The 18,742-nt window shown below is 36.9% G+C and overlaps 1 protein-coding gene across 3 annotated transcripts in view; it reads right to left on the reverse strand.

Moving 5' to 3' along the window:
* The window catches only part of Strip (striatin interacting protein), a 367,915-nt gene that overhangs the window by 132,510 nt on the left and 216,663 nt on the right, over nucleotides 1–18,742 (reverse strand). For all 3 annotated transcript variants that reach the window (XM_090400054.1, XM_090400055.1, XM_090400053.1), the window contains one exon: nucleotides 49–146. In XM_090400054.1, the coding sequence (XP_090256180.1) occupies nucleotides 49–146 (98 nt within the window). The remainder of the gene's footprint in view (nucleotides 1–48; nucleotides 147–18,742) is intronic.

The raw sequence follows: 18,742 nt of genomic DNA on the forward strand, positions 1-18,742 counted from the left end.
AAACATCATATCATTCTTATTATAATTAAAAATAATTTTTCTTCTTACGGCATTTCCTCTGGAAGAACATCCGCCATGATATTAATAGATTCTGTCTTGGCTTTAGAAGTAGGAGCAGCAGCTAATAAAATTTTCAACAATGCTATCTATAAAATACAATAATATGTTTTGTTATGAATTTATATGAATAATTTTAAATTTCACAACAAACATATCATAAAAATATCACACGTTTGGAAACACAAAAATAGCAGCAGTCGCCAGGGCTGAGTGGCTAGTATACCTGCTGTCCAACCAACAGGCTCAGGTCAGAAGCCCACCATGGACAGGGATGTTTGTAATTGTTTTTATGCAGGAGATGAATTTCATCCCCTGATGTGAGACTAATTCCCTACTTACTGGAAGTGTTTTGGGTTTCCATATACTACGTAAAAAAAAAAAAATAAATAAAAATAAATAAAACATCCCTGGCTGGGTATTTATAGGTTTTAAAACTTTATGTTGGAGGTTTAATGGATTTTTTACAACACTCAGAAAGAATTAAATTAGAATTTAATACTCCTATATTTCGTCCTAGTCACTAAGACATCTACGGGGATTACAAACAATTAATGTAACATGCACACAAAAACTTACAATACTAAGCCCAACCACGTGGGTGACCCTAAAGTCCTATCTAGGTGGAGTGCCCTCTAAGGGCGGTAGTAGGTGGCCTGGAATGTAAGGTGGGACCTCTGGTGATGAGTGTTTCCCAAATCTTCGGAAGCTTAATGCAACCGTATTTGTTAAGATTTGGTTGGTTTCTGAGAGCTGCTGCTGCTTCTAAGAAAAGTCTCTCTTTGTTGAATTTGCTGTGGTGGAGCATAGTGGTTTTCTTCCATGATACTCTGTGGGTGGTGTCCAAAACATGGTCAGCCAAGCCTGAATGGCCATAGTTGTGTTTAATGATGTACGACTGGTGTTCTTCCAGGCGGATGGATGCTGATCTGCCTGTCTGTCCAAAGTACGCAAGCTTACAGGAACAGGTACTTTGTAAACTCCAGGCAGAGAGAGAGGGGGGAGCTGATCTTTCGTAGAACGGATAAAGGTAGCAAGTTTGCAGTAGGGCTTATATGCTGTGTGTAGGTTATACTTTTTTAGTATCTTGGCTATTTTTTCCGAAGTGCCTCGGATGTAGGGTATGGTGATGGCATTTTTAAATTCTTGTTGATGAGAGGGACGGGGAATGGGGAAGGAATTGATTATTTTTTTGATACTGTGTTCACTGTAGCCATTGGAGAGGAAAGTTCTGTGTATGTGGTTAAGCTCAGTAGTGAGGGCGGTTCCACTGGAACAAAGATTGTGGGCTCTCTTGGTAAGGGTTTTAATGATGCCATATTGTTGTGAGGGGTGGTGGTGGGAGAGTTTGTGAATGTATCTGCCTGTGTGTGTGTGGGTTTTCTGTATACAGTGAAGGCAAGTGTATCATTGGGCAGGCACGTGACTAAGGTGTCTAGGAAGGGTAAACAATTGTTCTTTTCCTTTTCCATAGTAAACTGGATTCTTGGATGTAGGCTATTGAGATGACCGAGGAAGGAGTCTAACGTGTCTGGGCCATGAGGCCAAATGGAGAACACATCGTCTACATATCTTAGCCAGATAGAAGGTTTGAGTGGGGCTGAGTCTATGGCTCGTTTTTCGAAATCTAAATATAAGATTTCGGCAGATCAGCATCCATCCGCCTGGAAGAACACAAGTCGTACATCGTTAAACACAACTATGGCCATTCAGGCTTGGCTGACCATGTTTTGGACACCACCCACAGAGTATCATGGAAGAAAACCACTATGCTCCACCACAGCAAATTCAACAAAGAGAGACTTTTCTTAGAAGCAGCAGCAGCTCTCAGAAACCAACCAAATCTTAACAAATACGGTTGCATTAAGCTTCCGAAGATTTGGGAAACACTCATCACCAGAGGTCCCACCTTACATTCCAGGCCACCTACTACTGCCCTTAGAGGGCGCTCCACCTAGATAGGACTTTAGGGTCACCCACGTGGTTGGGCTTAGTATTGTAAGTTTTTGTGTGCATGTTACATTAATTGTTTGTAATCCCCGTAGATGTCCTAGTGACTAGGACGAAATATAGGAGTATTAAATTCTAATTTAATTCTTTCTGAGTGTTGTAAAAAATCCATTAAACCTCCAACATAATGTCCTCACAGCACTTAAGTCTCTACACAAGGTTTTAAAACTGCTTGCAGGTGGGAGTCACATTAAATAGAATATCTCAAGTAATTAATATTGCATAAGTTTTTTGATTTTTTTTTAATGTGAATTACACTCATGAAAGTTGCAAACATAATAGTACATTATTAACATTAGTTTCCCACACATTGTATGCATGCACTCTGCTATAGAGATGAAATATGGAATTTCTTCAAGCCTCTAATAAGCATAATACTGGAAAATAAAATTCACTCTCACCTACATTCAACCAAACATCCATCCCCACAGCCTGTTGGTGATATTATTAACTCAACTAAATAGGCTAGACAATGCATATTTTCAGTTATATTATTCAGTTTTATAGTTCGCCCACCGATTAGAGGTCCCTCGACACTTCTGCGCATGTCAGAAAAAGGAGAATCCATTCCAATAATAGGATAATCAGTCTGCCTTCTCGGATGTAATAATAAACAAACTGAGTTTGTTTATTATTACAGGTCGGAAAATTTAGCTTTTCTTTTATAAACATTGCTGTTTTTAAAGTGTAATATTTTGCTTGTATAACAGTTGGAAAAATGTACGTAGAGTGTTAATAAAATTAAAAAAGGTATAGCATAAAACAAAAATGTAACTAAGTTTATTTTTAAGAAAGTTTTCTATAAAATAAAAATAATTATACAGAAAAACAGAAATTTTTTCAAATGAACTTAGATATTCTAAACTTACAGTTGAGAGAACAGAGACACTTTAATGTCCTAAACCGATTAATTATTTATGATTTGTTGCGACTCTTTTAACAAACCATTGCAAAAAAATATATAAAAAATACCACTAAAATAAATAACTTTTATTATTAAAAGACCAGAAGATAAATGATAAAATATACAAAGAGCCAACAAGTTTCACTAGCCACTGTCTAGCATTTTCAAGGCTGAACTGGTGTGAAAACAAATGCATTGAGTTGCATTTCAAACATACACTTTAGTAACTGTTAGGCCGTTACATTTTGTTCCTTCTGTTTGAAGGCGTGCATGTGTTCGAAAGCTTCAGTCAGATTCCGGTACATGACCACGTGTTTTGTAGTTATTTGCATATTGTAATTCTGTCGAACTGAGAGAGAGATGATGAGATGCAACTCAATGTTACAGTTTTTCCATGTCTTTAAGAACAATGCCCTGATTTCTATTTAAATTATTGCCTGTGCGTAATATCACAGCTGCCATTCCATGCACGCGTGGCCTTTCTTATATTGAGAAATGATGTGCTAAACCAGATGTGATGATTCTATTATGATTGACATCCCCCACATATTCCTTCTGTCTTATTTCAAAACTTCTGGAAGTCTGACCAATGTAAGAAAGGCCACACGTGCATGGAATTTCATACACTCCAGGACATTTGAAGAGAGGTACCTCATCTTTAGGTGATCCTAAGATATGTCTGATCATGGTAGTTGGTTTAAAAACCACTCTGATGTTATGAGCTTTTAACATTCTCGCCAATTTTGTGGAAACTGAATTAATATATGGAATGACAGCTGTGGACACATATTGGGGTACTGTAACACGTTGTTGGTGGTTGTCATTAAATAGCCATTTGTTTAAAATGTTAGAAGGGTATCCATTAAGAGATAGAGTGTTAGCTATTAGTGACAGTTCTCTCTGCACATCTGTTTCTTTTGAAATAGACCTTAAGGCTCTATTACGTAGCATGTGAATGATGCTGTGTTTTTGTGATCTATGATGGTTGGACGAATAATGTAGATATCTACCAGTATCTGTGGGTTTCCTGTAAATGGACAGTTGGAAATTGTTATCTTCTTTCTTCACTAGGATGTCAAGAAAAGGAAGTTCTTTGTTCTTCTCTAGTTCTATAGTGAATTTGATCTTATTGTGTAGTGAGTTGATTTTGTTCAGAAACACAAGAAGGTTTTCCATGGTGTCTTTCCAGATGATGAACACGTCAATGACATATCTCCACCAAATTGACGTTTTTGGTACAATGGTGGAAAGAATATCCTTTTCAAGTTTTTCCATAAAAGCAGCAGCTGTGGTATTATGCACAAGCAATAATTTAAATAGAAATCAGGGCATTGTTCTTAAAGACATATGGAAAAATCTCATCATCTCTCTCAGTTCGACGAATTACAATATGCAAATAACTACAAAACACGTGGTCATGTACCGGAATCTGACTGAAGCTTTCGAACACATGCACACCTTCAAACAGAAGGAACAAAATGTAATGGCCTAACAGTTACTAAAGTGTATGTTTGAAATGCAACTCAATACATTTGTTTTCACACCAGTTCAGCCTTGAAAATGCTAGACAGTGGCTAGTGAAACTTGTTGGCTCTTTGTATATTTTATCATTTATCTTCTGGTCTTTTAATAATAAAAGTAATTTGTTTTAATACATCAGACCGAATATGTACAATTTAAAAAATACCACTGTCAAATTCTTTTAATCTTCAGAGTCATCTGAATCGGTGTCCGAATCACCATCACTTTCACTTAAACTGATCACTAAAGGTTCGCACAATTCTTCGATAATTCCGTCTCTGTCCCAACATATATTTTCCAATGAGGTGCCATGAGAGCAATATTTTCCCCACTTTTGAACTGTAATACTTTCACTCGCCTGTTCTGAAAGCTTAAAAAGTTTCCACATGTCAATATCCCCAGTTACATTGCGATGGAGAATGAAACTTTTCACTTCTGCCCAAACATACTCAATAGCATTAATATTGCAATGATATGGTGGTAGCCTCAAAGCTAGAAATCCATGTGATTTGAGCATCGTGTCAAATTTAAATTGTTTAGTTGTGGGCAAGTTTCTTTTGACCAAATTAAGCAATTCAATTTTTCGCATATCTGGGGAATGAGAAATGTTATTTGCAGAGAGCCAATCCATAAGAACTTGCTTCTTATTAGACCAATTTGGAACTTTGTTTAATCGAATAGAGTGATATGAAGCGTTATCAATTATAACAACAGCATTTTTAGGAAGGTTTGGAATCAGTTTTTCTTCTGCCCACTTTTCGAAGATCGTAGAATTCATTTGCCCATGGTAATCTGCAATAGTTGAATTGGCTTTGTACAGTAAGTTTGAATTCGCTAACAAACCCATTTCTCCACCCACACACAAAATTATTATGTGCCGCGAGGCATTTCCGGTTTGTAGCACTCCAAATTCTTCTTTAGACTGCCAACATTTTCTATAAGTTAAATTACTATCAATCCAAGTTTCATCTAGAAACACAATCGGTCTTTTCTCCTCCCTGAAACATCTTATTGCTCTCAAATACTGCGTTCCATATAAAACAATGTCACTTCGCTCCATGATAAGTTTCCTTTTATTCCAGGACTTTTTAAAACAAAATCCAATTTCATGAAGTATTTTCCTTAAAGTTTCTCTTTTCCAAAGAAAATTAATTTTTTCTTTAAGAACAGGAATCAATTTCGGAACAGTTGGCACTCTTTTCTCGACCACGTAAAAATCGTGAATAGTTCTTCTTATAACATCTACATCAAAATCATTCAAAAGTTACGGTTTCGATGGTTTTCTTTCTCTGGCACTTTTTTTTTAGGAGATTTAAATTTTGGCTTACCTTCACCTTTTGATTCCCTACGAATTCTTTTAACAGTCGACCCCGATACGCCTGCAATTGCACTTGCACATTTTATGACTTGAGAAAGGGGAACAAGAAGACAGCCTTCTGACGATTCTTTTTTGCAGAATGTCAGCACATTATTCAATATTCTTTTGCAAGAGCTACTGAAATGTGTAACAATAGAACTTGTTGACTGTACTGGATCCATCATACAAATTAATAATAAAAAAATAATGCAAAAAAGGAACAACAAAAATCAAGCTAGTACTAGTATAGCGACAGACAAGAAAGTGATTTCGCATGTTTGCGACCAATTTGTACATCCTTCATTTCTTTCTCACCTTCAGCATGAATCGACTATTCTTGGCACCAAGCCAAGAAGGGATCTATAAATGGTGGGCGAACTATATCAATGTACATTCCTCAAGCATATATAAATAATTTCTGCAAACATCATTGGTTTCTCATATGCTGCACAATTATATTTTTACAAGTGATATTTACAGTTTCTTATCACATGCTTACCCTTACTTTTTTTCCTTCTAGAAAATCATCCTAATAAAATAAAGGCATGAAACACAAATTCTACAAGCTGCCCTGTTATCCTCATCGTCATGCGTATCAAGGATTCAAGCCTAGATTGGCCTGTTCCAGCCTTAGAAGTCGTCGCTGAATCGTTTAAGAGGATGTCCTGGTTTTCTTTTTCCTAATGGCTTGTACTTTAAGGCTTGTTTTGGTAATCTTTCTGTTTTCAATTCTTTGAACATGTTCCATCCATTTATGTATTTATGTTTATATTTTTCAATTTTTTCTATTACTGGTTCTTGGTTTAATTCTTTCATAATTTCTTTGTTTCTTTTGTGTTCAAATAGAGTATACTTTGCAGTTTTTCTCATAAACTTAATTTCTTCTGTTATTAATTTTTGTTTGTCTTTTTGTTTTATTGTCCAGATTTTGCTTCCATACATTAACACTGGTAAGGCCAATGTATTGTATACTTTTAGTCTAGTTTGTTTTTGGACTAGATTTGGTTTTAATAGAGTTAATTACACCTGTTATTTTTAAATATTTTGAAATTTTTACATTTATATCTTTTTCGGAAGTTTATTTTTCACTTTGCATCTCGTTAGTATCTCCACGGTTGGGATCTCAATAAAGGTTGAAACCGGTGTCTGGGTAGTGGCCTTTCCCTTAATGCATAGCAGTATACATGTCTGCAAGGAGATGTGCTTTGCATTATGGGAGATACTGAGACAAGAAGTGATGAGAGCTCGGTCCACCTTTGGTCGGAGTTGCCTGGTGTTGCACTACCTTACCCCAGTCCTGAAGATATTTTCAGGCGCAAACTTTGTTTGCTTACACTTGGATAAAGGATTAAACTGAATTTATTATATATCTTTTTTATTTTCATATGTGATCATACATCCTAGGTAGTTAAATGAATTCATTTAACTTCTGTTTCATTTAAATTCTGTCCTGTTATAATTTTTATAAAGGATGAGCCATTATGGCACTACACTCTCATCAACATCAAAAGGTTACAATGATATTGCCCAAATATGAACAAAACACACTTATACTTACAAATTAAATGTATAAACTTTTGCAGTGTTTCATATTCATATGCAAGTTTCTTGACTTGCAACAATGCAGTTTATTTTGCACTGCTGTTTCCATATAACTATATCAAAGTAATGTGTTTGTTTACATTTCATGTTTCATGCCATTTCTTGTCTTTCGCTATTGCTTTCTCCTATCCTAGAAATGCAACCTCCTTTTACTACTTGTATTAACTTGGTAATGTCACCATAACTTACTACAAATATGTCCAAGAGTGCACTATATTAACTGCTTGTTTTATGTGAAAAATTTCCCCCACTTGAGACCTGTGAAATCATTTGCGATAACTTTTTTTCTCTCTTAATTTTTTGCCAAATAACCGAGTTCTATAATGATTCAGATTTGCAATGGAAATTATAACTACAATAAACTACAGTACACTACAGTAGTTGAAGATTGTGCCAATGTTCAGAGTAAATGTGGAAGTGAGAGCGAAAAAAGATTGCAAGATTTGAAAACGAGGCAAGTGATGAGGAGGATATAGATTGAAATGAAGAGAACTGAAGATGTGTATGGAAGAGTGAAGAAGATGAAAACAAATGATTCCAGAATGAAAAAAGGTAACGAAAAACCTGCAAGTAACGTTTTATGGAGATCGATTATTAAAAGTGTGGTAAATGAGAAGATGTATAAGGTTTGCTTCCTGGAAGGTAAAATGAATAGAGTGATTGAGGTGTTGTATATGAAGAGTAAGTGAGCAAAGGAATTAGCACTGGTAGTAGGGACAAATGACTTGACTGGGAACAAGAAGAATGTAAGACTAGATGTCAGGAGGTTGTTGAGAAGGATAAAAGATAATAGTGTAATAAGAAAGGTAGTCAGTCATATCTTGCACAAGTATGACAGTGAAAAGATGAGGTGGAGACAAGAATTATTATTATCTGAGGCTTCCATGAAGTCAAGAACACACTGAGGAAGGCAATAAATCACCCAAACCAACTGTCATACCTTCTCTTAAATTCATTCACACTAGATACACTCACTACCCCTAAAGGCAAACTATTCCACTCACTCACTGCTCTGTGAGAGAAACCTATCTCTTACCTCATTCTCGACTGTGAACAAGCTTAACTTCCATGGATGCTCTGGTGTTCTCTCCTCACCTTCCATATAACGAAAAATTTCATTAGATATCCCATAACAATATTTCAAAAGTTTTTATACATATATATATATATACGGGGTGCTTAAGGGTCAAAGCTGTATAACTGAGAGGAGACCTCCACATAGCCTTTAAAGGAATGCGGAGAACCGACCAGGGCTTATGACCTAATGTCCAATCCTCACCTTCTCGTGGTGCACCCTGTTGGGTATCTACTTTGATACTGAACGAACGAGGATGGGCTGGCAATTTGGGATTTAGCCGACCAAATTGTATTCTTATTGGTTAAACCAAAATAAAAAATGATGGTACAACATGACAAATTTTCATGCCGGCTGGGGCGTCGCCCGGTTAAACAAGGCCCCCGTTGTTTTCGCCAGGGAACCAGGGCGAACAGCGAAAAGTCAGCTACTGGAACAAATCTGAAAACAAACCCCAACTCAACATCACCAGAGTTAAAGATCGGTACTATCAATGTAAGAAGCCTGAATGGCAAAGAAATGGAGCTAGCTGAGGAATTAGATAAGTACCAGATCGACATAATAGGGGTGACTGAAACAAAAAAGACCAAAACTGGTGAGATCTTTCTGAGCAATAAATACAAAATGTTATATTCAGGCAATGACAATCAAGGAAAAGAAGGAGTAGCCATAGTATTCAACACAAAATACGAGGCTACTCTTCTTGAATGGCAGTCAGTCTCAAGTAGAGTAATGTGGGCAAATATGAGAATGGGGAACTGGACAATGAGACTTATTTGTGCCTATGGTCCCGCAGAAGGTTCTACTAAGGTAGAAGTGGAGGAATTTTTTGAGGCTTTAGAAAAAGCAACTGACACAATGAAAAAGGAAAAGTTGGTCCTTGTTGGGGGATCTAAATAGCAGAGTAGGAAATGATTGTGAGACATACAAAAATATTTTGGGAAAATTTGGAGAAAAGAGCAAAGCTAATAATAATGGCAAATATCTGTTGGACTTCTGCTCAGGACATGGACTGGTTATTACTAACACCATGTTCCAACATAAAAATGTGCACAAATTCACATGGAGAGAAGAGGCTAGGAATAAGAAAAGTCTCATTGACTATGTTATTGTTGATAGTGATGTTTTCTCCTTGGTGCAGGACACCAGAGTGTACAGAGGATTTGAAATTGGAAGTGATCACTATTTAGTCTTGAGCAGGATAAAATTGAATTTCATATTGAAAAGAATAACATGTAAGAAAGTTTTAAAACGAATAAAAGTTGAGCAGCTCTCAGATGTGAACTGTAGACTAAAATACAGAAATATTATTGAACAGAAAATGAAAGAGTTTGAGAACAGGAATCAAACCTTGGAGATTCAGTGGCAAACTCTGAAGGAAACATTGATTGATTCTGCCAGAGAGGCATGTGGTGAGGTTGTGTGCAAGGATAAAAAAATCAGAACTCCCTGGTGGACACAGGAAGTTAAAGAGGCAGTGAAGGAAAAGAAGAAATCATATCAAAAGTTCCTGGCAAATAAGTCAGCTTTTACTCTTACAGAATACAGAGACAAATGTAAGAAAGCTAAACAGTGTGTAAAACTATCTAAACAAAAGTCATGGGAGGACTTTGGCAAGAATATAGAAAATAAATATCAAGAAGGTGGCAAAATATTCTGGAGGTTGTTGAAGAAGCTTAGGAATGGAGGAAAGAGTGCTGTTAAAGGAATTAGAGATGATAAAGGTGAAATGAAAACAGGAGAAAAAGATATCCTTGAAGTATGGAGTAATTACTTTGAAAAACTGCTAAATGAAACAAGCAGTGATGATAGCACAGTGATAAAAAACACTGACCAGGCATGCAGTCAGGAATACATATCCATACTTGAAGTTGATAAAGCCATCAAAGGCTTGAAATGTGGAAAGGCAGCAGGAGTAGATGATATTCGACCAGAAATGCTGAAGTATGGTGGTATAAGAGTCTTACAGTGGCTGCACTGCATAGTTCAGAAAGCCTGGACAGAGGGACGAATTCCCGATGATTGGAGTAGAGCTCTCATAGTACCCATATTTAAAAAGGGAAATAAAACTGAATGTGAGAATTACAGAGGTATTTCCCTACTGAGTGTTCCTGGCAAGATCTATGCAAGTATACTTGAGAAACGGTTGAGAAGAATTGTGGAAGAAAAGCTTGGTGAAGAACAAGCTGGATTCAGGCCAAATAGAGGCTGTCAGGATCAGATCTTCACTTTACGACAAATAGTCGAGAAAGCATGGGAATATAACAAAGATCTGTATTTAAGTTTTGTCGATTTGGAAAAGGCATATGACAAGGTGCCAAGAGAGAAGCTATTCAATACGCTGCAGTCATATGGTGTCAATGGGGCATTATATCAAGCAATACTTAGTCTTTATTTGAGTTGTGAGTCAGCAGTTAGAATTGAAGGAAGTACAGGAAGATGGTTTAATGTTAAATCTGGTGTGAGACAAGGATGTACATTATCCCCTCTGTTATTCATTATCTATATGGATCACATTATGAAGGAATGTGATATTAAACCAGATATCAAAATTGGAGATGTTAATGTCAGCTCTTTGCTTTATGCGGATGATGTTATACTTCTAAATAAATCCGCTACAAGTCTGCAAGATTCCCTGACTAAATTGAATAGCTGTTGTAATAGATATGGTATGAAGGTCAGCAATAAAAAGACAAAGACAATGAAAATAGGCAGAATCATTGAAAATGTCAACTGTGTTGTGAATGGAGAACCTGTGGAACAAGTAAAACATTTCAGCTACTTAGGCACAATTTTTACTGAAGATGGTAAACTAAATATAGAAATAGACAACAGAATCAGCAAAGCTGGTATCGTGGGAAGTCAATTGAATAAATTCATATGGAATAAGAAAGAAATTAGTCGGAACACTAAATTAGCTGTATACAAGACAGTGTTCAAACCAGTTTTAACTTATGGATCTGAGAGCTGGGTCAGAAGTAAAACACTTGACCAAAGACTAGAGACCGCAGATATGAGAGTCCTGAGAAAGATTAGAGGCGTGAACAGATGGCATCAATGGCAAAATCATATTAAAAATGAGGATATTAGGAAAGAACTTGACATTGTCAGCATCCAGGAATGCGTTAGCAGAGCTAATCTCAGGTGGTATGGTCACTTAAATAGAATGGGAGAGGAAAGATTAGCAAAACAAGTGTTCTCTGCCAGGTTGGCAGGAAAACGACCCAGAGGAAGACCAAGATATAGGTGGATTGATACGGTACAAAGTGCCTTAGACGATAGAGATATAAGATCTGATAATGTTGGAGTTTTGACAAGTAACAGACTGATTTGGAGGAAAATTGTAGATAGGAAGTTAGTAATGATTTAATTTTTTCATGTAGTACTGTCATATCCTGTACACCCCTTGAGGGTACATGGCAGGAATTTGATGATGATGATGATGATGATGATGATATATATATACACACACTTCTATCATATCAGCTCTATTTCTAATGTTAACCAGAGACTGTAATCATCCACACACTAGCAATCTGTCCTCATAATCTGGATATAATCTTTGTAACTCTTCTTTGCACCCTTTCCACAGCTTCTTTATCCCCTCTGGGAGACCAAATCTGTGCAAAAATTGTGTGCAGAATCCAAACATATGCACCGAACATATCACCAAAGTAATCCTTACTCGCATGGAAACATACATTCTCCACACTCCTCTGAACTGCTATCCCCTAACTAAACCCTGGTTCACTAAAAGATGTGCCAAGGCTGTGCAAATGAAAAATCAGACTTACCACAACTGGTTCAAATGAACAACTCTATCCTCCTTCAATGATTATACCAAAGCCCAAAATATATGCAAGAAAACTATCAATGCTTCCAAAACAAAATTTCAACAGGCAAAAAGTAGGAAACTTGCAGCCTACCCAAACGGCAGCCGTGCCTTTTGGTCTCTTGCCAAAGCAATTGGTCATAACTTTTGCCCAACATTATTCCCACCCTTATCATACCCAGATGGCTCTATTGCATAATCACCCACAGAAAAAACTAATCTCCTGGCTTTACACTTTGACTCCAGAGCATGCATAACTGACAAAGACAAATGCTCCCCACTCATTCCAATTACTCAACTTACAATGCACCCACCCCCATGTCCTTTTGTCAGAAAGAGATCAGAAACTTATTGTCAATTCCTCCAACTCTCCTGAAGGTCTGTGCACCAGAACCGACTCCTATCCTATGCCACCTGTACATATTCTATTACTCCACTGGTATCTATTCCACAGCCTGGAAATTGGCCTACATTCCTAAGAACGGCGACAAATCACTGCCATCTAACTACTCACCTCAGTCCTACCTAAAGTGATGGAGAAAATCATCAATTCTCAACTCCTACACTACCTTAAAAGCACCCAGCTATTAAGCGACCACCAGTACAGATTGCGTTGCTGCCGATCAACAGGAGATCTATTCTCATATATTGCTTATCTCTGAACAAATGCCATGGAGAAATTTGGCAAATCTCTATGCAATCTTTAGAGATATCTGGTTGCACTTGATATCTTTAAAGCTTTTGACTCGATCTGGTGCAAAGGCTTACTAAGTAAACTCCTATCATTTGGACTGTCTCAAGACTTCTGCAGTTGGATTGCCAGCTTTCTGTATGGATGCACACTATGTATGATGGTAGACTGTTCCTTATCCTCTCACAATCCAACTAATGCTGGGGTTCCACAAGGTTCTGTTCTCTCACCAACCCAATACGGTTTTGCAGATGACAGCACATTGCACTCCTCCCTTTCATTTGACAAACCTTACTCTACACAGCTCGCTTCAACCTACAGAACATCAACCACTCCTGCCATCAATTCTGATCTCCAAGCCATCCTCCAATGGGGCTCAGATAACCTTGTCAACTTCAATGCTAGTAAAATCCAGTTCTGTCTTATTTCTCTCAAAAAAGAACCATTTTCCAGAAGTATTATTTTTGATAACACTCAAATTTCCAGACACGATGAAATTTCTCTTCTTGGAATTTCCCTGACATCAGGCCTCTCTCCTGGCATAAACACATCACAACCATTGCATCCTCAGCTTCCAAAAAACTAGGATTTCTCTTTTGCTCAAAACATTACTTCACCTCTAAACAGCTATTTGAAGATGAAGTAACTATAAATCATCCAAATCAGCTAATGGCAACTGGTTTGGATGACTTATAGTTTCCCTCAATGAGTACTTGACTCCCTGGAGGTCTGAGATAATAATAACAATCTAGGGTGGTTATATCAAGGCCTTAAAAAGAGGCAAAAGACTTCCTTATCCTTACTTCAACATCGCAATTATCCTGAGTTGAATTTGAAACTTTTGCTACGTGATCTCCGAACTACAAATTTCTATCCATCATTAGACCAAGATTCCTAGCCTCATCAGTTTCATGTATCATAACGATGCTAATATAATATGTTGCTGGAAATCGCATCATGTCAAAGTGCATCATTTTATGCCTACTAAAATTAAACTGGAAATTTGGGCAAAAGAAAATCATTTTCTTTTGCCCAAATTTCCAGCCTATTTAAATTATTTTGTAAGTGCTGGATATCAGTAGCATCCCTGATTGCCCTGCCTTTATTTGCATCATCGGCAAACAATTGCACATCTTCTGTTAGACCCTTCCTAACAGCAGTGGGACTGGATGGCATATCACCCAGTGTGCTATGTGAATGTACAAAAGAACTGGCACTGCCTCTGAATGAAGTTGCTCAATCTAAGTCTCATCTCCGGCCGAGTTCCAAGGGAGTGGAAACAAGGTAAGATAGTACTATTACATAAAGGTGGCTCCAAGACAGAGATAGCAAACTATAGTGCAATTAATATATCGGGAGTGGTTGTTAAAGTATTGGAAAAGTTGGTGAAAAGTAAAATACTATAGCGGGTGGAAAGGGATAGAATACTCTATAGTGGGCAGCACAGCTTTGTAAAGAGTAAGTCGTGTCTTCATAACTTATTCGCAAAAATTAAAGCAAGCAAGCAAATTATATTCTTGGCTCATTCTATATCTAAATGTAAGCAATCAAAGTTTGCATGTGAAGTTGCTTCACGACTCAGCTACTTGTATATAGAGGCTAATATCATGACTGGATTAATACAAGTAGCCTGGTGAAGTGATTTCACAAACTTTGTTTGCTTACACTTGGATATAGGATGAAACCAAGAATATAGTTTCTTGGCATCTTTAATTTATAGAATAACCAAGTGAAAAAAAACTTTCAACATCTCTAATCCAGAGTATTTTAGTAATAAGGTGTGGCATCTTTTGGCTACTTGTATATGGAAATGTGACTTCTGCATTACTTCAACCTTGGTATCATTACTGGGTCTGGCTCCCACTGATAAGACCTTAATAAAGGTTGAAACTGGTCTGGGTAGTGACCCTTCCCATAATGCATAGTATTATACATGTCAGAAAGGATATGTGCTTTGCATTATGGGATATACTAAGGCAAATGATGTGAAGTCAGCCTCTATATACAAGTTTCCCAGTCCTGAAGTTACTTCAGGTGCAAACTTTGGTTTGCTTACACTTGGATAAAGGATTAAACCAAGAATATAATTTCTTCATGTTAATTTATGTGAATAAGTTACTAAGACAGGACCTACTCTTTACAAAACCATGCTGCCCACTAGTGGGGCTGTTGCAGCAAGCCAGGAAATGTAGACAGAGATGATTCTGAAATGTTTAGGCAGATGACACTGGTGAGTGACAGGAAAGTAATAATAATGAGTGACTTTAATGCCACTGATTATTATTCACATTTAATGTGAAGGTCGAAACATTGAGTGTTTATTTTGGTTTATATTAAACTAAAGTTTTCCTCTAACATGGTAGTTGGTTCCAAAATTTTCTTAATGTATTCTGATCACCGTGTAAGCATCAAGGAAAGCAGTGAATGGAAGCAAGAATATCAGCATAATTTAATAATACTGTCTCATACAGTGATGACAGATGCTACCACAATGCCATTAACTGGGGAGAGTGATCGTGTGTTTTTCATGTAGAAGTGGCTAGACAAGTCCAAGCTTCACTGAAGTGTGTGGAATTACAGAATCAAGGAAAGCATTGAATGGAAGCAAGAATAACAGAATAATTTAATAATACTGTCCCATACAGTGACGACCGATATTACCACAATGTCATTAACTGGGGAGAGTGATCATGTGCTTTTGTAGAAGTGGCTAGACAGGTCCAAGCTTCACTGAAGTGTGTGGAATTACAGATTAGGAGATTATGAAAAAATTAAGAAACAGACTGGTGATGTGATGTGGCTTGATCAATTGAAAGTAAGAGAAATCGGGAGTGCTTGGGACTTAGTCTGAAATCATTTACTTATGGCATTGTCAGATTGTATTCCTAAAGTTAAGAAGATAAATAGAACAGGAGTGAAATGAATGATTCAAGGAATTATGTAATAGATCATGAGAAAGATGTTATGGATGAGATATAAAGAACAGGGCACTTAGTAATACAAAGAATGTAAGGCACAGGCCAGGAATCCAGCAAGAGAAGAGTGGAAGGAGAAAGTGATTATGCTTTCTTAGATTAGCTCTGCTTATATGTTGCATTCTTGAATGTTAATAATATTATGTTCTTTTCTGATATCTTTAATGCGACTCTTTCATCAATACCACACTCCATTCCTCTAATTTTTCTCATGGTTCTCTATCTGCAATTTCCAGTCTTTTATCAACTATTATTGTCTATTATGACTGGTAACTGATATTGATGAAGAAAATGAACAGCTTCACCACCACCCAGAAACTGACAGATAGAATTCTGCAACTTTTAATCTGTGGTGGATCTTCTAATTAATAAGTGCAAATAAAAGTTTACACTAAATTAGTGGTGGCAAACCTTTTTAAGGGTGCATGCCAAATTTGGCTAATCTTTTAATGAAATTTTGCAATGCATATCATTTTTCTCATACATGTTTTACTTGACAAAAACATGGATAGTGAGGTCATTATATATTATATGTATCCATGTAATTACAAATCTTACCTTGGATAGGTGATATTCAAGACATTTAATCATACAATTTTGTTAGTACGTCTCATCACTCCAATTTCAAACAAATCACTGTATGAATACAGCTGTTTATGAATAGCGTGATGTCATTATATGCCTAGGAACAGAGAACAGGTAGGTCGTGACTCAAGGTGGATTCCTGGAGTGATGTTTCGAAGTTTGAATTTTTTTGGGGAATGTTCAAAATATTTGTACACATGCCACTTTGGGCATGGATATGAGTGTGCCACCCCTACACCAGACATTCCAGAGTATTTGGTATTGAGGCCTACTTAGCGAACTATCATATGGTTTACCTCCATCCTTTGCAATTTGGATGACTGCTTTCTCTGGTTGTTGATTAATTTCACAGTCAGCAGCCTCCTCTCTTCAAATTTCCTCTCTCTAGATGCAAGAGTACCCAGTCATTGCTAATGCACCTCTTTCTTCCTCCTGTACATAAATAACCTACAATGATCTCAAATCCTATGCATAATTTTCATGGTGACAGTTCTCTTCAACTAATACCCTTGAAGTGTTTGAGTGTCTCTGATGAAGTCATGAAATTTAATGAAAGTCTCAGCTATATATGGCAAGGTTCCAAAGGGAGCGGAAAGAGGGTAAGATAGTTCCATTACTTAAAAGATTGCTCTAAGACTGAAGTAGCAAATGACAGACCAATTAATATCTCAGGAATGGTGGTTAAAGTTAAAATCCATCATTCAGTGGGTAGGAATACGATCCTGTATGGTGGTGTGGGCAGCATGGCATTGTAAAAGGTTGGTCATACCATAGTAATTTACTCACATTTTATAATAGAATGACAGCATTGTTAGATAAGATAAATTGCTACGCCACAATACTGTGGCGTAGCAATTTTTGCAGAAAATTATTGCAAAGTTGGTGCAAATGGAAATGGATACGAGGTTAGTGGTGTGGATTGATAGACATCAGAGGGTGGTGTATGGTGAAGTGGAATCAAGGCAAAGTACTAAGAACACCACTTTTTAATTTGTGTATTAATAATATAGTGAAAGATTTATGGGGATAGTCGTTTGTTGTTGATGCAAAACTGGAGAGGGCAATAGTTGATAAAGGTGATGTAAATTATCATGCAGGATAATTTAAATAAACAGGCAGTGTAGGCAAAGGACAACTATTGTAACTTTAATCTTACAAAAAGGATGCAATTTGGGTTGAAAATATTACATGCTATGTATCACACTGATGGTAGTGGATTGTAGGAGATTAATGAGGCTAGTAATTTGGGAGTAATGGTAGACATGGAATTGAAGTTCAGAGGGCATGTTCAAAAGTTGGCAAAATAGCTCCAAGAATTATGAGGATGTTGAAAAATACAATAACAAGATAGGAAAGCTATCGTCTCTCTTTTTATAAGGCTATGATTTGGCTGTCTTTACTATTGTAAAGATTTGATCAACTGGATTTCTTGGGAATAAGGAGGTAGTCTCTGAAAATTTCTTTTCAGAGACAAGTGACCTGGTGATGGGTCTGTGAAATGCTCCTTATGAGAGCAGACTGCAGGATAAACTGTGTGGATTGCAGAGTTTAGGTGACTAACAGAGGAGAGGGAACATGATAGAAACTTAAAAGTTATTAAGGGATTCTATAAGACTGAAAAGAAATTTTTCAATACATGACAAGTAGGGAGAGAACAAAGGGGAGGATCATCTCTGGAAGTTGTGTAAGAGTGTGATTAGTAATGGTGTGCAGACACTCTTTTTGCTTGGAGAGTGTGATGAATGGGTTTAAGGAGAGGTATAATAGGCATTCTGCAAATAATCATTAGTGCAGGTCATCTGCATGGAGTTTATGACTCCATGGATATATCCCATATAATAATTTTGGTGGCAAAGATTCTTGCAGAAATATTTAAGGGTCAAAAGTTCATAACTTGGAGACTTCCACATAGCCTTTTACAGAATGTGGAGAACCAACAGGAGCTTCTAATCTAAGGTTCAATTCTCACCTTCTCATGATGCATTCTGTTAGTAGGTATCATTTGTTCAGTTTGGATACTGAATGAATGAGGACAGGCTGGCAATTTGGGATTTATAAGGATCTATCAGGAAGTTACTGCCAAATTAGTTAAATCTTTTGAGTGTAAACTTTTTGTTCTAGAAAACCAAATGG

Source organism: Typopeltis vanoorti, chromosome 11 (assembly GCF_054136105.1).
Source record: "Typopeltis vanoorti isolate ZY-2024b chromosome 11, IOZ_Tvanoo_1.0, whole genome shotgun sequence".
NCBI classification, from domain to species: domain Eukaryota; kingdom Metazoa; phylum Arthropoda; class Arachnida; order Uropygi; family Thelyphonidae; genus Typopeltis; species Typopeltis vanoorti.